Source organism: Syzygium oleosum, unplaced genomic scaffold, assembly GCF_021117445.2.
Source record: "Syzygium oleosum isolate NSW1041296 unplaced genomic scaffold, Sole_v2.1 Sole_v2.22, whole genome shotgun sequence".
In the NCBI taxonomy this organism is placed as follows: domain Eukaryota; kingdom Viridiplantae; phylum Streptophyta; class Magnoliopsida; order Myrtales; family Myrtaceae; genus Syzygium; species Syzygium oleosum.
Window position 1 is genome coordinate 5,406,558 of NW_026607506.1, and position 20,426 is coordinate 5,426,983.

General features: G+C 41.1%; 1 protein-coding gene across 4 annotated transcripts; it reads left to right on the forward strand.

Annotated features, from left to right (window-relative positions):
- The first annotated feature begins 8,181 nt into the window (after nt 1-8,181).
- LOC115669450 (uncharacterized) lies at nt 8,182-15,371 on the forward strand. 4 transcript variants are annotated; one of them, XM_030590669.2, is made up of 4 exons: nt 8,182-8,308; nt 9,257-9,774; nt 10,522-11,683; nt 12,120-15,371. In XM_030590669.2, exons 2-4 carry the CDS (start codon nt 9,611-9,613, stop codon nt 15,054-15,056), a joined length of 4,263 nt encoding a protein of 1,420 aa, XP_030446529.1. In that variant the 5' UTR covers nt 8,182-8,308; nt 9,257-9,610; the 3' UTR covers nt 15,057-15,371. The 4 variants fall into 4 exon arrangements, with proteins under 4 accessions (XP_030446529.1, XP_030446534.1, XP_030446523.1 ...); XM_030590674.2 differs by lacking the exon at nt 8,182-8,308 and adding an exon at nt 8,356-8,444; XM_030590663.2 differs by lacking the exon at nt 8,182-8,308 and adding an exon at nt 8,457-8,599.
- The last annotated feature ends 5,055 nt before the right edge of the window (nt 15,372-20,426 follow it).

Genomic DNA, 20,426 nt, shown 5'->3' on the forward strand with positions numbered 1-20,426 from the left:
GAAGAGGGCGATCGAGTCGGTTCAGTTCGGTTCGGGTCGTTTTCGGTGGCTTGACAAAAAGCGGGGGGGTGATGAAGTGTCTCAAAAATGCAATTTTTTTCAAGGACAGAGCAAAAGGAACATCTGAAAGGGACACCGGAGGCTAATGTTTCGCATTGCGTGGAACGTGTGGGAGAGTTTAGGTTCAGCGTCATGAAATGTATGGCGATGCAATGAATGAATGGATAGGCTATCTCGAATCCCCTCTCCTATGCATTAATATTATCCACGTCATTTTCGCCCCCCCTTTTTTATTAATTCGTGTAAATCTGGAATTTTCTTTTGTCTTTTTCCTTTCCTCCTTTTTCTTCCCCCTTTTGAAGGTAATTTATTTACCCCCTCTTTTCTTTTCTTCTTCTCTTTTTTTTTTTTTCCTTTTTTGGGTCCTCGTGGGTTGCATGTGTCTTTTTAATTATTGCCTCTTTTCCCCCCCTTTTCTTTTGGTTTTTTTCCAACTCGAGACGAAAATATTTTCTCCTATAAAGGCGTGCTTCATTTTCTCTGTCTCGTGCGCTTTTTGGCAAATCTTGTGATTGCCTTAGACTGAGAACATCCTTTCGGTTAATTTTTGTCGGATTCTTTCTTCTTCTTTTCTTCTAATTTTCGGTAAAATTATCTGGAGACATGCGAATTCTCTTGGATCCGGTGCAACCGGAGCCGTCGATTTTGCGGAGCTCACAGATTGGGGGGGCCGGGCCCGCATCGAGATCCATAAAACCGACGGTGCAACGAAAAAAAAGGAATCGCAGAATTTCTTCAATTTTGTGTCAACAAGATCCAAAAGCGAAGCAAGTGATCAGAAATGGTGGGGGGGGGGGGGGGGGTCTAGAGAAGGGGGAAGGGTTCATCAAAACGTGTCTCCACAGAAATTGAAAGAGCAAGGAAGAATAAAATAAAATGGAAATAAAATAAGGAAGAAAAGATGACCGTTGTTAGGGGAGCGTCCTGGCAATAGTAAAAATCTATATAAAAATTTTAAAAACAAAGAAAGGGCCCACCACCGCCACACAAAAATAAATAAAATAAAAAAAGAAGAAGAAGAAGGAATCGGGGATGGGACACGTGTCGCCAACGATGTGGTGTGATGCATTGAATGTGTGTGTGTGTGGGTGTGGGTGTGTGTATAGGAGGAAATCTAGGGCTGTGCATGATTGGCCGAGAGGAGGGCGGGAGTCAAAGGGCACCCCCCTTACATACATCATTCCCTCACCTGCCCACTTCGCATTTTGCCTACCAGCAAGCATTTCTCTTTCCTTTTAAAAGAATTGGGAAAAAAAAATAAGAAAATAATATCATATGATATGTATATACTTATGTATGTACGTATACGTATACGTATGTGCATGTGTATGTGTATGTGAGTCTTCGTGAGCGCGGGTTTGCGATTATTGTCTAATCTTAGTGGACATAATATAATTAATGATAAGATTCACGACTTTAATTGGATGGAAAAAATAAGAATATCTGGTGCTGATTTTCACTCTTTTTTCTTTGGAGCATCTTAATATTCTCCGATGGATAACTAAAAAGCAAGCGCCCTGTTCGCAATTCGAAAGCAGAAAATGAGAGGAGCGTTTCAAATTTTCCTCGCACGCTGTTGCCCCCCGGAACGGCGGTTAAAGGAGTTTTCGCCGAAACTGGGACGGAATGGCGTTTTTGACTTAATATTGTGAGATAGTACATGATATTTGAACTGCTGATCTGATTAATTAATCTTCGTAAGTACATGTGATGAAATCCGTCCTTGCAACATGTTTCGAATAAGGGCTCCATTAGAAAAATCAGCGGGATAGGGCCTTAAAATTAATTTGAGTGAGAGACGTCGCGCATTTGGATGCTTTAACCCTTAAATCAATCCCTTTCGAATTCGCAAGTTGTATTTACACATAATAATAGGGGGAGGGATGGGGGTAGAAACCCGTGAAATTGTACGGGGAATTCCCTTTTTACCTCTTTGACGGTGTTCGACTTTAAGGCTCCGTTCGTTTGGCGGAAAATATTCTCCTTTTGGAAAATATTTTCCCGGAAGTCATTTTCCTGGAAAATGTTTTCCCGGAACATAATTTTCCGGTGTTCGGCGACCAATATGAAAAAGTTTCGGAAAATATTTTCCGCGGCGACCGGGCGGGCGGCGGCGGCGGGCGGCGAGCGCGCCGCGGCGACCGGCGGCAGCAAGCAGCGGCCGGCGACCTTAGTGAAGAAGAAGAAGAAGAAGCTACGGAAAATGATTTCCGCTTTTGAAGAAGCGGAAGTCATTTTCCGTAGACTTGGGCTATTTTGTGAGGGGGGAAGGAAAATATTTTCCCACGGAAAACGTTTTCCGCCCCCCCGAACACCGGAAAATCCGGAAAATATTTTCCGGGAGAATATTTTCCGCCAAACGAACGGAGCCTAAGTAAAAATATTAAAGTTTATTTCGAGTGACTTTTGCTTTAATTTTTATTTTTTTAATACTAGAGACTTGACTTTCTTCAATAAACTTTTGAGCTCGTTTGATATCGTTGAAACTTCTATATGAATTTTAAAAGCCAAAATGATTCTTTTTTCCACGGAACGATAACAAAGTCATTTTCTTTTTTGCTTAAACCAAACGAAATAGACCCTTACGGGTGTGCTGGTTTTGATTTATCATTATCATATTTTTATCCTTTATTGTCAAAATAAAGCATAAATTTTATTTAAAGATTATCGAAGAAATTCACATGAATTTAAGTCACTCAATGTTAACAGTTATATTTGCATTTTTGAAGACCACGAGCTACATCCATCTCTATATAAAATAGGGTTAATACCACGAAAAATCCTAAATCGGTACACTTGTGATAAATTTACCCCAAACTAATTTTTTTATCACGAAAAACCCCAAACGGGTACACTTGTGACAAATTTACCAAAACTAATATTTTGACCACAAAAAACCCTAAATTGGTACACTCGTGACAAATTTATCATCCATTAAATTTGATTAATATCATGAAAAATTATAAATTGATAAATCTGTAACAAACAGAGGGGTACGACCCTAAACCCGTATACTCGTCAACTGCCACATGTCATCCAACTCAGCAATTTGACGGTAAAATTTAACGGAAACTGACGGAGGGTAAATTTGTCACAGGTATACTAGTTTGGGGTAGTTTGGGGTAAATTTGTCACAGATATATCGGTTTAGGGTTTTTCGTAGATTAACCTAATAAAATATGTTTATAGTGAAAAATGCCAGAAAAAAGAGGAGAATAATAATAATAAGCACGCACGTCCCATCTTGTATAGTCCAACAAAAAAGAATCTCTCGACACCATAATTTTTAAATAATATTTAATCCTTTTTAAAATCTAATAAAGCATGAACTTTTTTTAAAAGAAAAAATTAGCATAAAGCGAAAATGCTAGTTGTAGGTGGCTCGTTGATCTAGAAAGAGTTGGACATATGCAAAGACCATTGGGAGTTCGCAGCTTCGCAATTGGACCTCGCAACACATTCCTATCTTATATTATATGAAATAAAATAATAATAAAGTTAGGACATTTAATTTAACCTACGGACCAAGTACCATTGATAAAATTTTATTTTTCGACAATTTATTGTTTTAAGGGCATTGGAAGAATACACTTGAGTCCTCGATCTGTTCCTTCTCATCACGATGCAAACCCTTCATCTTGGACTAATAAATTGGTGCAATGCACAGTATATTAACGTGCGATGTCGTATGATTAGATGCATGCACGGCTTACTAGTCGAAGGCGAGGGGTATTTATATGCATTTTAATCAGTATGATTACGCTACATGTGTTTCACATGACCGGTTCGACGCCCCGTATCATAATTTTAAAGTAGGGATTGCGTCCAAGGAGGTTGAGCACGGACGGAACTGGTAAACGGTACGCATCCCGATTACTTCTTTCTTTTCTTCTTTTTAGGTTTTTATGAATTAATGTAAAAAAGTTCGGTCCCGTAAATTAAGTGGGCGGTGGGGTTCTTGGAACTCTAGTAGGAGCAACTCGGGGAAAATTGTCCAAAAAGTTTTAAATTTATTGCACTTTTCGTCAATTCGGTCTTAAACATTTTAATTGTGCCAATTGAGTCATAAACATTTTCACGTTTTGCCAATATAATACATCCGATCAATTTTGGTTAGAAATCGCTGATGTGGACGGTTATCCTACGAGGCGTCGTCGGTGCTAATGTAAACAATATTTAACAATGATTTGATATATATTTTTTGAATTGTTTATTTTTTCTTTTTGTTCTGCCTTCTTCCTCGCCCTCGCTAGTTATTGGCAAGAAGAAGGGTAGAAAAAAAAAAAGAGAAAGAAAGGCAAAAAATAATAAATAAATAAATTTAAAAAATATTAAATATTAATATAAATTATCTCCATTAGCACCAGTACTAGGGGTGAGCAATGGTTCAGGATTGACCCTGGACCTTCCCAGGGGGATTGGGCTGGTCTTTGATCCTGGGACCCCTGGACCTTGCACTATGTGGGTTGGTCCTCCGTCCTAGGAGTTTAGGGTTGATCCGAATTGGACCAACCCTATATATATAAAAATATATTTATTTGTTTTCCAAAGAATCCAAGGCCCCTCCCTCCTTTGCTTCTCTGTGGTTGTTCGGTAGATCTGCCTCTCCTCGCTCGCCTCACGAGCCAGCTTGCCTCTCTTGGCTCGCCTCGGTGCCTCACGAACAAGATATGAAGTTGTTTGTTTTGTTTTCAGGTGTTCAGAAATTGAAGCAATCTTTTGAGAATGAACAAGATATGAAATTGTATAATCCATGGTTTATGTTATGTATTTTGACCATTTTATTTTTTAATTTTATTTCATATGTTCGTATACTATTAAGTGGAGATTTTTGTTGTTGCCTTATCTTAGATTTTTTTTTTATTTGTACCGGGGTCCATAGTTTGGTTACTCAATATTGCATTGTCGATGGATATGTATTTTCAAAGTGTATCGTTTGCCCTTTCAACGAATAAAAAAATGAAACATAAAAAAATCGGTTAGTCCCGGGTTGACCCTGGAACCGAACCGGACCGAACCCATAGGGTCGGTCCAATCCTCGGTCCCAAGCTTAATAGGGTTGGTCCTCGGTCCAAAAAATTAGGAACCAACACTGTGCGGGTTAGTATCAGGGATAGGTGTTGGACCAGCTCAATCCAAACCATGCTTACTCCTAACTAGTAACGTCACATAAGATGCTTAGCGTCCACGTCAGCGATTTTCGGACAAAATTGACTAGTTGGACTCAATTGGTATAATTAAAATGTTTTATGTATAAAATGGCAAAAGTGTAATAGATTTATGACTTTTTGGCCAATTTTCCTGAGCAACTTGTGTTAGATCAAATAGGAAGGGTAATTGGAATTGAAAGCGCAGTGAACTCTCCGGTCGCGAGTTGGAAGGTCTCGCCGGCTTGAAACGGAGGTGAGCTCAGACGTGGGAGACTCGAAACTCAGAGGAAGGAAGAGAGGGAGAATGGAGGAGATGCCAAGGAAGGAAATATTAGGGTTTAATGATTCGAAAAGATTACGACGTGACGATTCCATGTCGAGAGAGAGAAGGTGTACCTGAATTGACCAAATAATAATTCTTCTATTGGCAAAGTGCGAGCAAGCACAATATTATGCTACAACTCGCTCTAGTGTGAGCGAGTACACGCGTGTAGGCGCTCATGCTCACACATATTATCTGCTTGAATTCGAACTCCCAAATAATAATTCATCTTTTGTGTGGTGGAGAGCAATTAATATATTTTAATTGGTCTATAACTCATCGGGTTAAATTTTTTAGTGAAGTGGGTCTAACTCGATAAGTTCACGAGTTTGAACTTGAGCTCTTTCTTGATGATCTTTCCGAATCGGACCTGGTATCACTGCAAAATGATTGATTGGTGGGCCACTTTTAATATGTACCAATGTTTGGTATATATCCGATGAATGAATCTCATGACCAATGCGGTTTTTTGGCATTTTCTATGGGGTAAAGGTATAAGGTGGGCATTATGGTGTAAGTAGTCTCGAGGGCAGTCATTAGGATTTTATACAGCGAAAGAGACCAAAGATGAAGATGCACATTGTGGCTGTTGCAGTCTTCAAATGCAACAAGGTGAAGACTCAAGTTGAAATAGCCGATGCCAAATGATACTTGAATTGAAGGGGGATTTTTTCCCAACATCGGAGCTCACACAAGGAAGATTACTGGGATGCACGTGTTCGAAAAAATTTCATATCGGAAATTTGGAATAGTCTATAGAGTTAGCATATTTTAGTTGGCTCACAATTCACGAGCTTATACATTTGAATGAAGGTAGGTCCAACTAAAAATGTTAACGGGCTCGGACTTGACTCCCTCTTGCTAATTTCTCCAAGTGAAGATAACGGACGTCTACTGCAGGTCGAACCTAGCTGCAGTGGTCGTTGCCCGAGTTAACCCCTTTAGCAAAAGCATCGTAACATTATCCTAAAGCGCATAACATGCCAATGTCCAGTGTAGGTTACGAGAACAGGTTAAGCGATTGAGCGATTATTCTTTACATATAAAGTAATTGTAATTAAAATGAAATTTTTTGTAACTGATGTGGGACTCCTTTTGTATCCTCACGAATAGTTGTTAGTCACTAACTTAGTCCCATCTTTCGATTTCACGGAAATTGGCAGCTCATTTCCAACCTCCAACTCAGGGGAAAAAGTCATATTGAAGTACAACTGGCAATTCGCAACACAATCGGAATCTGTCAAACTTATATCGTGTTAATTAATCATGTCCTCCTATTTCTGAGACCGAAATACAACCCGATTATTAGATAAGTTACCCGACACGACACGTCATGTATGTTTAAGATACAAAACCCTTTATAAAAACATGCAAGATGTGCTTAAAAATGCCTCGACGTGTCTAAATTATTTCGCCGGGTCTAGTTGGCCCGAGCGAATCCACGAACAAAAACCCTTCTTAACTCCCATCCATGTCGCAGCAGACATGATTAAACACGTGTTAAATTACACACTGCGCGTGCCGTGTAAACGGGTCTCTTCGAAAATTACCGAAATTCAACAGAAAAAACCCGGAAAACTAGGATGCAATATGGATTAGCCTTCACAGGGACAACACATTGATCTTTTTCTTCTTACACAAACCATATTTAACACCACCATTGATATATCTATATGACGTATTTATACCGGAAGCAAGGATTGAACTGCAGAAAAGGAAAGTCTCCAAACAGGCAAACAGCTGCTGCTACACGTATACACATACTAGCTCGAGGAGGAGATGCCGACGGACCCCTGCCGTGCTGACTGCTGCCACCAGCAAAGGCCTTTTCGTGCTACTGACTCCACACGATCCTTCCTCGTTCCTGCCGTTTTTTTAAATATCTCCCAAATCCCAGACCGACCATTGGGGGAGCAAATGAAAAAGGGGAAAAGAAGGAAAAAACGTGAAAACACAAACGTAAAAACAATACGAGAAAAGGAGGTGAAATTTTTTTTTTTTGATTTCCCACGGTGGGGGTAATTGTCAGACAGCGAGGGGTTTGTCGTGTAGCAAGGGACACGAGCAGGGACATGTCCGGCAATTCAAACGAGGAAAGGAAGGAAGGAAGGAAGGGGGCCAAGAACTGGTATTTTCGATTTCTTTCCCCAACCCCAATCATGAATGAACTCTCTCTCTCTCTCTCCCTCTCCACCCCAAGCAACAGCAAAAGAGACAGAGGGGGGAAAAAGATCTTTCCTTTCCTTCTTTTCTTTTCTCTTCTTTCTCTCTCTTGTGTGAGCTAGAGGGAGGAGGAAAAATATCAAGATTAAAGAAATGGCACGAATATGAGGAGGTGTAGGGTAGGTGTATACAGGAGAGAGAGAGAGAATACACGATTCTGATTTTCTGTATTCTCTCTCTCTCTCTCTCTTCGTTTGCCTTTTTCTTTCCTACACTGAATATAAAAAGACCCCATTACCGCATATTCACAAGATGGGAGGTGAATCGTGGAGTGAAAAAAATTGGGTACAATCTTTGCTTTTTTGGTGTGTGGAGAGGGAGAGAGAGAAGAGGGGGAACCTGATGCCCCTTTTGATGTGTGAGTGGGTGGTGCTGTTTCTCTCTCTCCATCTCTCTCTCTACTGTTTTGTTTGCACTCGGACCCCCTTTTAATTTCCTCCCCCTTTTTATTTTTTGAGGCCTCATATCTCTCTCTCTCTCTCTCTGTAAACCATTCTCTCTCTCTCAGAAACCCAACAAAAAAAGATCTTCACACACAAAAAAAAGCTGAAAGGTTTGTTCCAGATTCATCTCATCTGCTCTCTCCAGTCTCTCTCTCTCTCTCTCTCTCTCTCTCTCTCTCTCCGTGTCTATCACTCAGTCACTGGTTGTGTTTAGTTCTTCTTGGTTATTCTACTTCTCTTCTTGTGGTGGGTCTCTCTCTCTTCTTGCTCTCTATCTTGAGATCATTTTTTGCTTGGTCTTCGAAACTTGTTATTTCATGATCAGCTCTTCGAGTCTGGGTCGCGTTAGTCTTAATCTCTTGGCAAACCCTCAAGTCCCTCGTGTTCTCCCCCAAGAAGATGTAAAAGGAAAGGAAAAATTTGGTCTTGTGTTTATACTGGATGGGTTTTGGTTTCGAGTCATGGTCAGGTCAGTTCTTACTGTACAAAGTTAGGCGATCCCAGTTAAAATTTGGGCTTTTGGGTTTCTTCACGATCTTTCAGAAAGTCTCTTCTTCTGTGTCAATATCGTTCTTTGGCTGTTCTTGATGATATGGTGGGAGCTTCGTTTTTCTATTTTCGTGTAATCTCTTTCACTCCCCAAACGATTGCTTTTGCCCGTGAGATTTCTTCTTTTGGGGAACTTCTTCCTGATGAAAGCTTACTCCTTTCAATCACTTAAACATCTCGAGGCTTCGCTCTTGTTTGATTCTTGTCCGGCAAAGTTTCAATTTTGAGCTCTTTGCCTTGTTCATCTGCCATGAAATAATGCTCCCTCATGCACAGTGAGTTAACAAAACACGGCCTTCCTCTTCTAGGTCGTTTCGCATCTTGATCTTCGCTCGATTAATTGGGCTTTTAGCTTCAATGATCGACTGTAGTTGCGTCGAATCCACTTGTACCCTTCACATAAAATAACGTTCTGGAATGTTCTGGGACATCCTAATCGACCTTGCTCTTCTGGGTCCTCTTCAAATCTCCATCATCTCATGTTAATTCTTTTCTTCTCTCTCTTGCAGGCTGACGGTGGATGCAGATTATTGTAGCTGTGGGGTTCTCTCTGATTGATCTTGTGTTTCTGGGGATGTTGTTGCTTGTTTAAGATGGTCTGCTTTTGTGGTGGGGTTTTGTAGTAAAAGGGAGGAGAGAGAGAGAGACAGAGAGAGAGAGAAAGAGAGAGAGAGAGAGGTAAATACAAGAGAAGATAGAAGAAGGGAGGTCGATTGTTATGCTGAAGGCAAAGTTAAAGATAAGGCCCAAGGATAGTAGTAATAGTAGACGTAGTTGCAGCAGAAGAAGAGGAAGAAGAAGAGCAGATTCTTGTGACTGTTGGGGGAGAAACAGCACTAGAGGAAGGAGAAGCTTTTCATCAGATGTTATCCATTGAAAATCCTCCACCAGATCCTCCATGTCCTTGCCAAGTCCCACTCCTCAATAACCCCTCTTTTGATGAGAGGGCTTCTACTTCGCACACACTTGCCTTCTCAGAGGTAGATCTGCAGTCCAAGAACCCACCACCTCCCAATTTCTCTATAAGGTAAAACTGTTCCCTTCTTTAACGCTTTCTCTTTCCCTTCACTTCTCATCTGTAAGAACAAGATTGTTCATGAAACAAGTCTTACCTTGATGCTGTTTTTTGCTGGCTCCTAACTGCTTGTGTTTTCATAGATCTCAAGGTCATGTGGGAGCTTCTTGAGTCAGACCCAGTTCCAGATTTTTTGCCTTTTCTTTGCCGCTTGTATAAACTTTTGGTCTTTATTGATCTTGTGGGGCTGTTTTACTGATCCACGTCTCTCATGATGGCAGTAGATGGAGCTTTGTGATACATGTGTTTTTAAATCGTGTTGATATTTTATATCCTCAGTCCGTTGCTCTTGGGCCTTGGATGTGGTTGGTTGATTCTGCTTCACTTTAGTACATTTGGAATTCTACATGAGCTCTTCTCTGGGTGATACACTTTAGCCATCCTTCTCTCAGACTGTACTTGTACCGATTTCACGATGGAGCAGATTACAGGACTTTTTTCCCCTTCAGTCAGCTGGATACCGACTCTTGATGTAATATGGGCATTTCTTGGCTGTATCTTGATTCACTGTTCATATGGGTTCTATATGGTGCATATGATTTCTCCATGAGTTGACATACAATACTATAGTCTAGCTTGGGGCCTGATGCTCACTCTCTTCAATTTGCTCAAAGGAAGATTTTCGATTGTTCAGATTCTGGCACTCTATGTTTGGATTCTGTTGTATTAACGTGGACCCCTTTCTTTAATTTGCTGCAGAGAGTATGTTTTCAAAGCCAGGAGCAAAAATATTCAGACCAACTGGCCTTTCTCCCTCAAGAACTTACAGCTTTGCTTGAAGCATGGTGTGAAGGATCTATTGCCGCCCTTTCAGCATCCTGATACCGTGAGAACTCAGTTGTCAAAGAGATGCAAGGTTGAAGCCAGATCGCTCAATAAGAGAAGTATAAGCAATTGGGAAAGGAGGGAACAACCTAGTCCCAGACCTAACAGTGATCTCCCTTCGTTCGACTCGGATGTCAATTCTAATTCGAATCACGATACCGTACCATCCTGCAAAGACATTAGCTCGTTGAAATCTGGAGGCGAGGATGATTATCCGTTAATTACGACAAGCGCTGTTTCTGGGTCACAGATTGAGCCCGTGTCCACAAGTAGGCAACCTAGCTCGGTTGTAGAAACTGACGCTTTGGTGGAAAGCTCGGTCCGAAAGGATAAGGAAGCTACTTCTGGCAAAGCTGTGAGCACAAGCCAGCCGTCTGGCAAGAAGTGCCGTTTGATAGTAAAATTCGGTGGAAAGTCTGAGCGTAGCTCAACCGAAGATATTTCCTCAAATTGTACTAGCATATCAGAAGCGATGGCTTCCAAAGTTTGCCCTGTCTGCAAGACTTTCTCATCCTCTTCCAACACCACCTTAAATGCCCACATTGATCAATGCCTCTCGATTGAGTCTACACCTAAACAGGCAGCTGATAAGTTGATCCGGCCAAGAATTAAGCCAAGAAAGATTAAGTTGATGGTGGATATATACACAAAAGCGCCGAAATGCACTATAGAGGAGCTTGACAGAAGGAATGGTTCAAATTGGGCCGGGGTTTCATGCTTGCCTAGAGATGCCGAGCCATCTGCTGAAGGGAAAAAGAAAACCTCATCAGTGGTTAATGGTGATGGTGCTAATGATGCCGGAGCAGTGTATATAGATGCCAATGGCACTAAACTAAGGATCTTGTCCAAGTTCAATGACGTTCCGTTAGTCTCGCAAGTTCGGGAGGATTTAGGACTGAAGAGATCTTTGAGAGGAAGCAAAGGAAGAAAGGCGTTCTCAAAGAAGAGGAGGCTCCATGGGTCAAAACATCACAAGTACCTAAAAGTTTCTTCCAAGGGCAAGAAGATTCATCATCGCAAGGCACATGAATTGCAGGTTAGCCGCTCTTGCTTTTTTATTGTATCTATCGCCTCCTCTCTTCCTCCTCTCTGGCACGTAATGCCAGCACACTCATGCACGCACTGTCGCCGACAACAGCAGGTTTTTCTTGAATATAATTCTTCAATCTTGCTTACTGGTATTTGCTAGAGGAAGAATTGTTTCTATTATTGATTTTAATCTTATGTGGAGTTTGCGAAACGTTCTCTCTTTTGCATTATTATGGTTCCTTTTCCTTACTCCTTCCTCTTTCTTGTTTATTTTAACGTCAATTCCTTTGGGAGGGTTTAATATGAACGTTGAACCCAGACCTTGGAACTGATAATTCTGCGTATTAACCGCTTCGGCTAGCCTTGCTCTTACGAATTTTTTTATTCAATATACATGCTAAATCTAAGTGCATGCATTTATGGGTGCAAATCCTTGTCGACAGGTCATTGGTAATCATAAGAAGCATAATAAACTGCAAGAAGGTAGTGTGGGATCTCAAAGACAGACTTCAAGATCCCAAGGGCTAATGAAACCTGGTGATTCTGGATCTCTCAGAACATGGGCATCCTCGAAGAGAACGGGTCTAGCGAAGAAGGCAGCAACTAGAGATTTTCCACCTCTGAGATGTCAACTGCATCTGGCTCAGAATATACTGGTTGAAAGTGGTCAATCAAGCCCCGGAAATAATCTTACAATGGACAGTGGACTTCAGAAGTCGTCATGTCTATCTGACCAGCAAATGAGTGAGGAGAAGGAAATGCCATTGGATGGGTCTCAAATGATTGACAAGATGGAGCAGTCTCCAGGAAGAAAAAGATTGGGAAGCATGTTAGGTGGCAGGACTGGTGACATTACAGAGGGGTCTCCTTCCCCAGCAAAGCGAAAGTTTCGCAAGGACAACTCCCTTGGTGACAGTAGTACCTTAATGAATCTTCAAGACAATTCTGAACATTGCTCGTTGCCGCTTGTTAGAAACAAGACACTTGAAATACATGCAAGCCCAGATAGTGATTATGGCATTTCTCGCAACATGAATGCGAGGTTGTCGAGGAACTCTCGTGCGTTCTCAAGAAAAGCTTTGAGGTTCTCCACATTGAGAAAAAGGGTGCTTTCTCTCTGCCAATCGCCTGAGATCAATTCCAAGTCCAATAGGACTGAAAAGTGCTCAAACTTTGAGAAGTCAAGTATGCTATTGGCTACAGAAATGGGCGAGAAGGTGGTGGCCTTGCAACCTAAATTGCAACATCGTTATGAAGTAGGGCAGGATCCTGCTGAACATCAATCTGCCGGGGAAGAATCTTTTGATGATATGTCTTTTAGTGAACGTGTGATTGGACAAGAAAGAGGAGGGAGAAGTCCTTTACCCAGGGAGAAAGCAAATGCTTTCAGGAGTACGCCATCAGCAAGTCATTGCTTCGATGATATTGAGGGAGAGAACATACAGCCTTCTTTTGCAGTGTGTGCTGGTTTACCAGAGAGAATTGATGGTGTAAAATCTAATCCAAATGAAGTCAACGATGATGTGAATAGTGCTGACATGCCATCCGGGTTGGCCATGGAGGATGCAAGTTGGGGCTTGAGCAGATACTTCAGTTCTGAGTATGATAACCATATGAATAGTCGCTTTAAGACTCACTCTCAGCGACTCCTAGGAACATCTAAGGTTTCTCTTTTTACAGATGGAGGAGAATTTTCTACCGCAGAGGATGACGGTAATGGTGCAAATGAGCAAAATGGGAACGATAGAGCTGATGAGGATTCGGAGGATGGGCAAGCAAGCTCCTTCCCTGAGATTGATCCAATTCCCATTCCAGGACCGCCAGGTTCGTTTCTTCCTAGTCCAGGAGCTATGGGCTCGGAAGACTTTCAAGGGAACTCATCGTTAACTACCAGCCAGGTTCATTCTTCTCAAGATCAGCAGGATTTAGTTGATGGGGATTCATCAGATTCTCCCGTTTCTGCAACATCCACCATTTCAAACTCTGTAGAAAATAGGGTAGATGTGGACTGTTCAGAACGGGTAGCACCACATGAGCATCAAAATAATTCTTGGTCGGGTTTCTTGGGCACTTGTAATGAGCCTTCGGTCAAAGATGTACCTGCTACTGCACAGGCTTCTACTGAGGTTGTGGAAAGTAATGCTGAAAATGCGGAGAAACTTAGAGTCGGAAACAGATCCATTAAAAAGGGCCCTCCTTTTTCGACAACTGATGATCAACCATGTTGTTGCCAAAGGAAGGAAAGGCTGTCTCAGAATATCGCTTTGAGTTATAGAGAATCACCTCATGTGAGTAGGAGAATGATGGCTCCATTGGCAGTTCCAGGGATGGGAAAGCAGTTAGGTCGGATTCCTTATGCTGGACCGGCTCAGATGGATGGGAGGCCTGAAACGTTCAATCCCACTGGTTGCATGAGCGCCATGTCTGAGAGGTCAGCATCCCCTACCGTTTACTCCTCCAGAGATCCAGTTACTTATCCTGACGATCGATTGAATGGGCCTGGTCGTGGTGACTCTGACCTTGCTAGCCCATCTGCCTCCAATCCGATTCTGAGGCTGATGGGAAAGGACCTGGTTGTGGTCAGCAAAGAGGAAGATGCTTCGGTTCCTCTGGGGCAGTTTGAGTCGCCGACTAGTGCCCAGAAGAACAATCCAAGTCCGCAGTTCCCGCTATATTCCGGTGTTCTCAGTGCCGGAGGTCAAAGTCAAAAGTATGGTTTGATGGATCATCTGGTTATTCAAGGTTCTAAGATCACGCGTGAGGACCTGAATGGTACGGGTGAACCGCATTTTGGCGCTGGGGCACCGGGCAGTTCTATAAGCTTTTTGAACTCAAAGACAGCAAAAGTTCCACCTAGTGCGTTTGTAACTCAGCAGAGGCTAGTTAATGGTTTCACGGATGCACGGGATTACAATGGTGGATACAGCTCATCGACTCAACTGTGCCAACCGGTGGATGTACCAAACGCCTTTACCATGCACAATCAAGTCAGAATTGTGAGTTTTCCCGAAACGCAACCCAAGAGAGCTGGTTCTCCGGCCAATCTACCCAAAGAGATAATAGTAATCGACGATGCTCCTGAAAACAATGAGGCTGATCTCTCAAAAAACCCTGAAATCTTTAGGGATCATATGCCATTGTCGAGAACCATCGACTGTGATCCAAGGCAAGCAAGTCCCTTCTTTCCCCACCAGTCACAGGATCCTTTGTACTACGGCGGCTATCCTGCGGACTTCTCTGCTCGATCCAACGCACACCCGGTTGCCTCAAGTCATAACGCGGAAGGTTCGATGCTGCAGCAAGCTCCTTTTACAGCTGCTTCATCCTCGAGAGGACATCTAAGACCTAGCATTCTTTATTATCCTCCGAGCTTGTCATAGCAATCAAGGTCGAGGCTGTGCTTTTTTGCACGGGAACTGGAAACTCGAGGGGGATTTCTCTACCTGCTTGCCAAACAGAAAATAAACGGGGTTTCGGTGGAAGACACAACACAAGCTGCAAGAGTCTGAGCTGCTGAGATGTCAATAGGTTTTGTGCTTGAACTTTTCTCACAGTGGATACCATGTCAGATTTTAAGCAAAATTTTGAGACTATTTCTCTTTTAGGCTAAAAAAAAAAACTCAGAGAGCTTTAAATGAGACTTGGACAATGTATAAGCAATCCTTGAATAATAGTTGGGAACGAACCTTAACTTAGAGTTTTCTGTGCCCTTTTTTCCCTCTCTAAAACTTCCAACTGCATTGCCTAATAATAGTTAATCATCGATGTTTACCAAAAGAAGAAAGAGAAACAACTCGCTTTTAAGCTCCTTTTTCTCTCTGCATGATGTGTTTCCCCAATCTGCAACCCATCATTTTGGAAGTCCTGAAAGTGATGAACATGAAATCTTAGTTCTGCATCGACTCTCCAAGTGTTTCTTGAACTTTTCAGTCAATGATAAAGCCTAGAAACCCCGGAGCCACTCTCTCTCTCTCTCTCTCACGCACACATATTAAAGACGAAAACTCGACGAGGTCGTCTTCCCTTGAAGATGAACCGCAGAAATTCATTGAACTCTGGAAACCTGGGGAATCTTGTAGTTGCCCACCCACATGCATGCATGCACGCACGCACGCACGCACATGCACATGAAGGTTTGTCGTTTGGCTCTCTTCCCTGTTGTTATTCATCTCCTTTCTCTCCAAAGGTTTCAAATCTCTCTCTCTCTCTCTCTCTCTTCTCTGCATCATTCTTCTGGTGTTTCTAATGATCGCGCCAAAGATTGCGTAGAGCCTTCGAAGATCATCCTGTCACAAGACCCCAAACGGCCGGTGGCCTTGGCTCGGCAGACCTTATTTTGCTAAGGGCACTCCCGAATTCTCTCTGAGTCCGTCTCCTTTCTTTCTTTTTTTTCTGCCCTTTTCTTTCCATTTTTTAAACGGTAAAAAGAAATTCCCCCTTTTTTTCTTTATTGCGTTTTTTTTTTTGCTTTTAGCCTGATGAGACACGGCACAAGCGGTTGTTTATAATAAATCCCAATAAATTATTTCAATATTTTATTTAAATCTCGGCGGGGGGTCAAAAAGAATCGGGTGGAGGGGCTTGCGATTTGCACGTTGAAAGCTGGACAACGTTGATTGCTTCCTTAGAAAAGACTGAATTGCTGCTGTCCATTTGTTGCTGCGTGGGACACCCTTTGTCTTTTTTCAACCCTTCAATCAATTATTTATTTATAATGGCAAATTTCCGTGTCCAAGAAATTTTATAAAAATATATATAATAATAATAAAATGAAAATGACAATTTTATCCCTCCAAGTAAGGTAAGGACTTCATAGAAGCCATCGAGTAGTAGCAGCGCACCGTAATTTTTCTCTTTTTTTTTTCGAAAATGTGAAATATTTAAATTTTTTTTTACTTTGTTTTTTTACATCATTAATTATTGTACGCCAGCTTCCCCCACTTGCGTATGAATTTATGTGCAAGATGATTAAAAAAACAATCCGAAAGTGAAGTGACGATCGTGTTCCGAAAAGGACACGGCATGGTCTCCTTTGGCCCTTCGATTTGGTTGTAATTACGCACCTGCCATTCGCGCGCGTGCGTGTATGTCGGTGTTTGGGCTCCATTGTTTCGAAGGTTGCTGAGTTGGTGGTGGGTGGCCGTTGTTGCGGTCGGGTACGGGCGGCGGTTGTAGCTGACTCCGATGGCGGTCGCCGGTTGGGGGTGGTTCTGCTCGACTCGCGGTGGTGATGGTGGTGGTGCTTGGCTGGTGGACGGCAGCCGACGGTGGTTGCGAGAGGTGGTCCTCACGTGTCGGTTGGAGAAAGAGATGATGTGGAAGTGTCTAGGCTGTCCATTTGTATCCATCGACGCGGCATCATGTTAAGCAGACACGTTGGCATCCTAAGTATATGATTAACAGCTACTTAATGAAAAGATCGGCGACGCTAACGCTTCTAATTTTTTTATTGAAAGGACAAGATTTCGCCTATTTTAAAGGGTTCGTGTACTTTATTGAATAAAACAAAATCTAGGTACTCGATTACATATCGAACAAAAGTTTGGATACTTGAAATTTCATTATCCCGAGTAAATATAAACGGTTATTTTTTTACTTTTTCTTCCAAATTTAAAAATTGAAAAACTACAAAAAGTTGTACGAGTGTCTATGTGTCAACATTTGTATATTGAAAATATTCCCAGGGTTTTTCAAATTTTGAAATGCGTGCACCGCGAAATTTAGATTAAACAAAAAGTACAAGGAAATCTCAATCTGGACGCCAATAGCCAAATAATGCGACGGCGCAATTTTAACTTCTATCTATATGTGAGTGGCAAAATTTTTTTTTTATTAAGTCCATTGTCAATGTAAAAAAAATATATGTGTATGCACCGTTATTATTAAAATGAGTGACATGTGTACTTAGATTCGATTTGTAACTGAATTCTTCAACATGTATGCCCTACAGCATTAAATGTGCAAATCATTTCTAACACGATCAGTGCAACTAATAATAATCCATAAAAAGAACATTGTATGTTTCGGACATTTTTGTTTTAGTTCGATCTTCAATAGCTAATGCCACATTATTATCAGCCCATTTGAGATTAGATCACCGATTTCACTTTCTTGATGATTTTACAATTTTTTAAAAAAAAATAATTTGTGAATTTCTTATTTGTCATTCTTTTAATAAGCATCATTCATTCATACCAATTTAACGTGATCATGCAAGTTCCGACAACCTAATTAACTTGAAATAACTGACTTAAAATAATAATAATTAACTTGATATAAAAATTCATACGAGGCCTAAAGCCCGGTAAGATCTAACCCGAACCGTCCCCTTGACCTGAGATTTTGGCATTTGATGCAAAGCGCCCCCTGACTTTTCAATTTTTGCAATATCCCCCTTGAAGTCTTGAAATTGGTAGTAATGCCCCCCTTGGCATTGACTCAAATCATTTTGCAGTCGGAGCTCCATTCATGTGCTCGTCACGTGACTAAATTGCTCTCTCAAGGAGGGTAAATTAGCCCAACAACAAATGGTGAATTGCATTTTATCCCTCAAATTATGGCACACGTGGCAAGTTGCCCCCTAACTTTTCAATTTCTTTTAGTGTCCTCTAGAGTAATGAAATGAGTTTCAAACCCAACTCACCATTGATCTTGACCAATTTTTTTTATCTAATCGTCACCGGAGATCGACTTAAGCTACCTAAGCAAGCATTGTCTTCCCCTTGCTTGGTAAATTGGTGTGGCAATAGTGTAGACTCTACAAATGGCCACCGCGTAATAGAACCTGTAAAATCGCTTCTTCTGAATTATAAATATTTTGCTCACACAAGAACTCGTAATAGTATTTATATTGGTTGGGCATTTATAATGAAATTTGGTATATTGTCACGCCACATCAGCATTTGATACTTGTATTATGTTTATTTTTATTTAACAAGCATAACAATTGACTTATAGAGTAAACAATTGGTTTGTGCTATTAAACATATTGTGCAATTTGTTTCGTGTCTTGTACTGTTAGGATTTTTCTCTGCATTTCTAATTTGCCTTTTGTCTTACCCTGTGCTGCAAGCTTGAGAGGATCATTTTTCAAGTGATATAAAACATCTTGGTTGATTTCATGATAACTAATTTATAAGTTTGGACAAAATTCGGGGATCACAATGGAAACACAATACACAACTTCGTCATTCGACTAGTTATTTCTACGATATGGATTTGTAAAAATGACTTAAAGCGTAGGCCTGTTACGAAAAGTGGCCAGAGCCAACGCTGAGGGGACATTGCAACCGATTTCGAGATCTTAGAGAGGAAATTGCAAAAAATTAAAAGGTCAGGGAGCAACTCACGATAAGTGCCGTAACTTGGAGGCCGAAACGCAATCCTTTTCGGGGATTTGCCTTTTGTAAGACGAGCCAAATGGTTAAGTAACAAGCGTGTGACCAGAGCTCCAAATGAAGGACGGCCGGATTCAACATTAGGAGGGACATTGCAATCGATTTCAAAACTTCAAAAGGTCGGGGGGCGATCTGCAACAACCTTCTGGGTTTTTTTCGAATAAGTATACATCACCATTGTTAAGTAGGCATAACAAACGATCCAAAATCAACTTGGACGTATTATGTTTGAGTTATGATGCTGGTTTAATTAGGGAAGAACCCTGATTAAACATGGGAGTTACGAAGATTAGTAGAGTTTTGCCGCTCGAATCCAAATTCCGATCATAGAAATCTTAACTGCATATTTACTCTTTTAGTTCGTAAGTTAAGAATAGATTTATCTTCATTATCAATAATAGTTTATTGTACTCTTTTATTTTCATAAAAATATGTTTCGTTCATTCATTTTTGTAAGCAATGTAAGCGATCATTTCTAAGAAAATATTTTTCAAATCATTCATTTTTTGCGAAACAACCAGAGTTTATTATTTTTTTATTTTTTTAGGAATTTTTCCCTTGTAGCATTTTTACATTAGGCCCATTTTGTACTTACTTCTCAATGACATTGACACATCGAAAATTACAACCCCGAGTCTATTCGTTGTGCTCGGGATACTAGAATAGAAAGTCCATCTTCGACACGCCTTATGTACGACATGGTGTTATTAGGCCAAGCCACTAAGCATCAAGGGAGAGCGCTAAAGGAATGCATTGAACCTTATTGCTCGCGGTAAAGTCAGGATTTTTTTCCCTAATCTTTATTGTTCGTTAGGACAATGACAATTAACATCGCTAACCTGATCATCAATTATAAACCTATCATTTTGTATGTCTTGTCCCTCATCGGAAAATGTATTCAATGTAATTATCCTTCTCTATGTTATGTTCGGAGCGATCTCGATTGAGATTTGAGGTATGATTCTGCGAAACCCGTTCGTCGATCATGGCATGCCTATGGAACCGGTATGTGGATTAATTACTTGAAATATAAGAGGGAACACAGTCCTTTGTCGAGATACTTGCGGCACATCCAATGCTCATACTTGCAAGAGAAAAACAAAAGAAAAAATAAGATATCATCACATCAAACATTATAATAAGCTCTAGGCTAATCAAACAAGCAGGCACGCACGATTAAATCATTGTCACAAAAACAAACGCTAAGAAAAGGAAGGGACATGCACAAAATGTGGATCTGCTAATAAATATTTTGCGCCGTTCTGATCTAACTCACTTGAGATTTGTCCGTTTTAACCCGTCACATATCGATTCTCGCGATTTAATTTTTTAGCATAGAGATAGGCATACTTT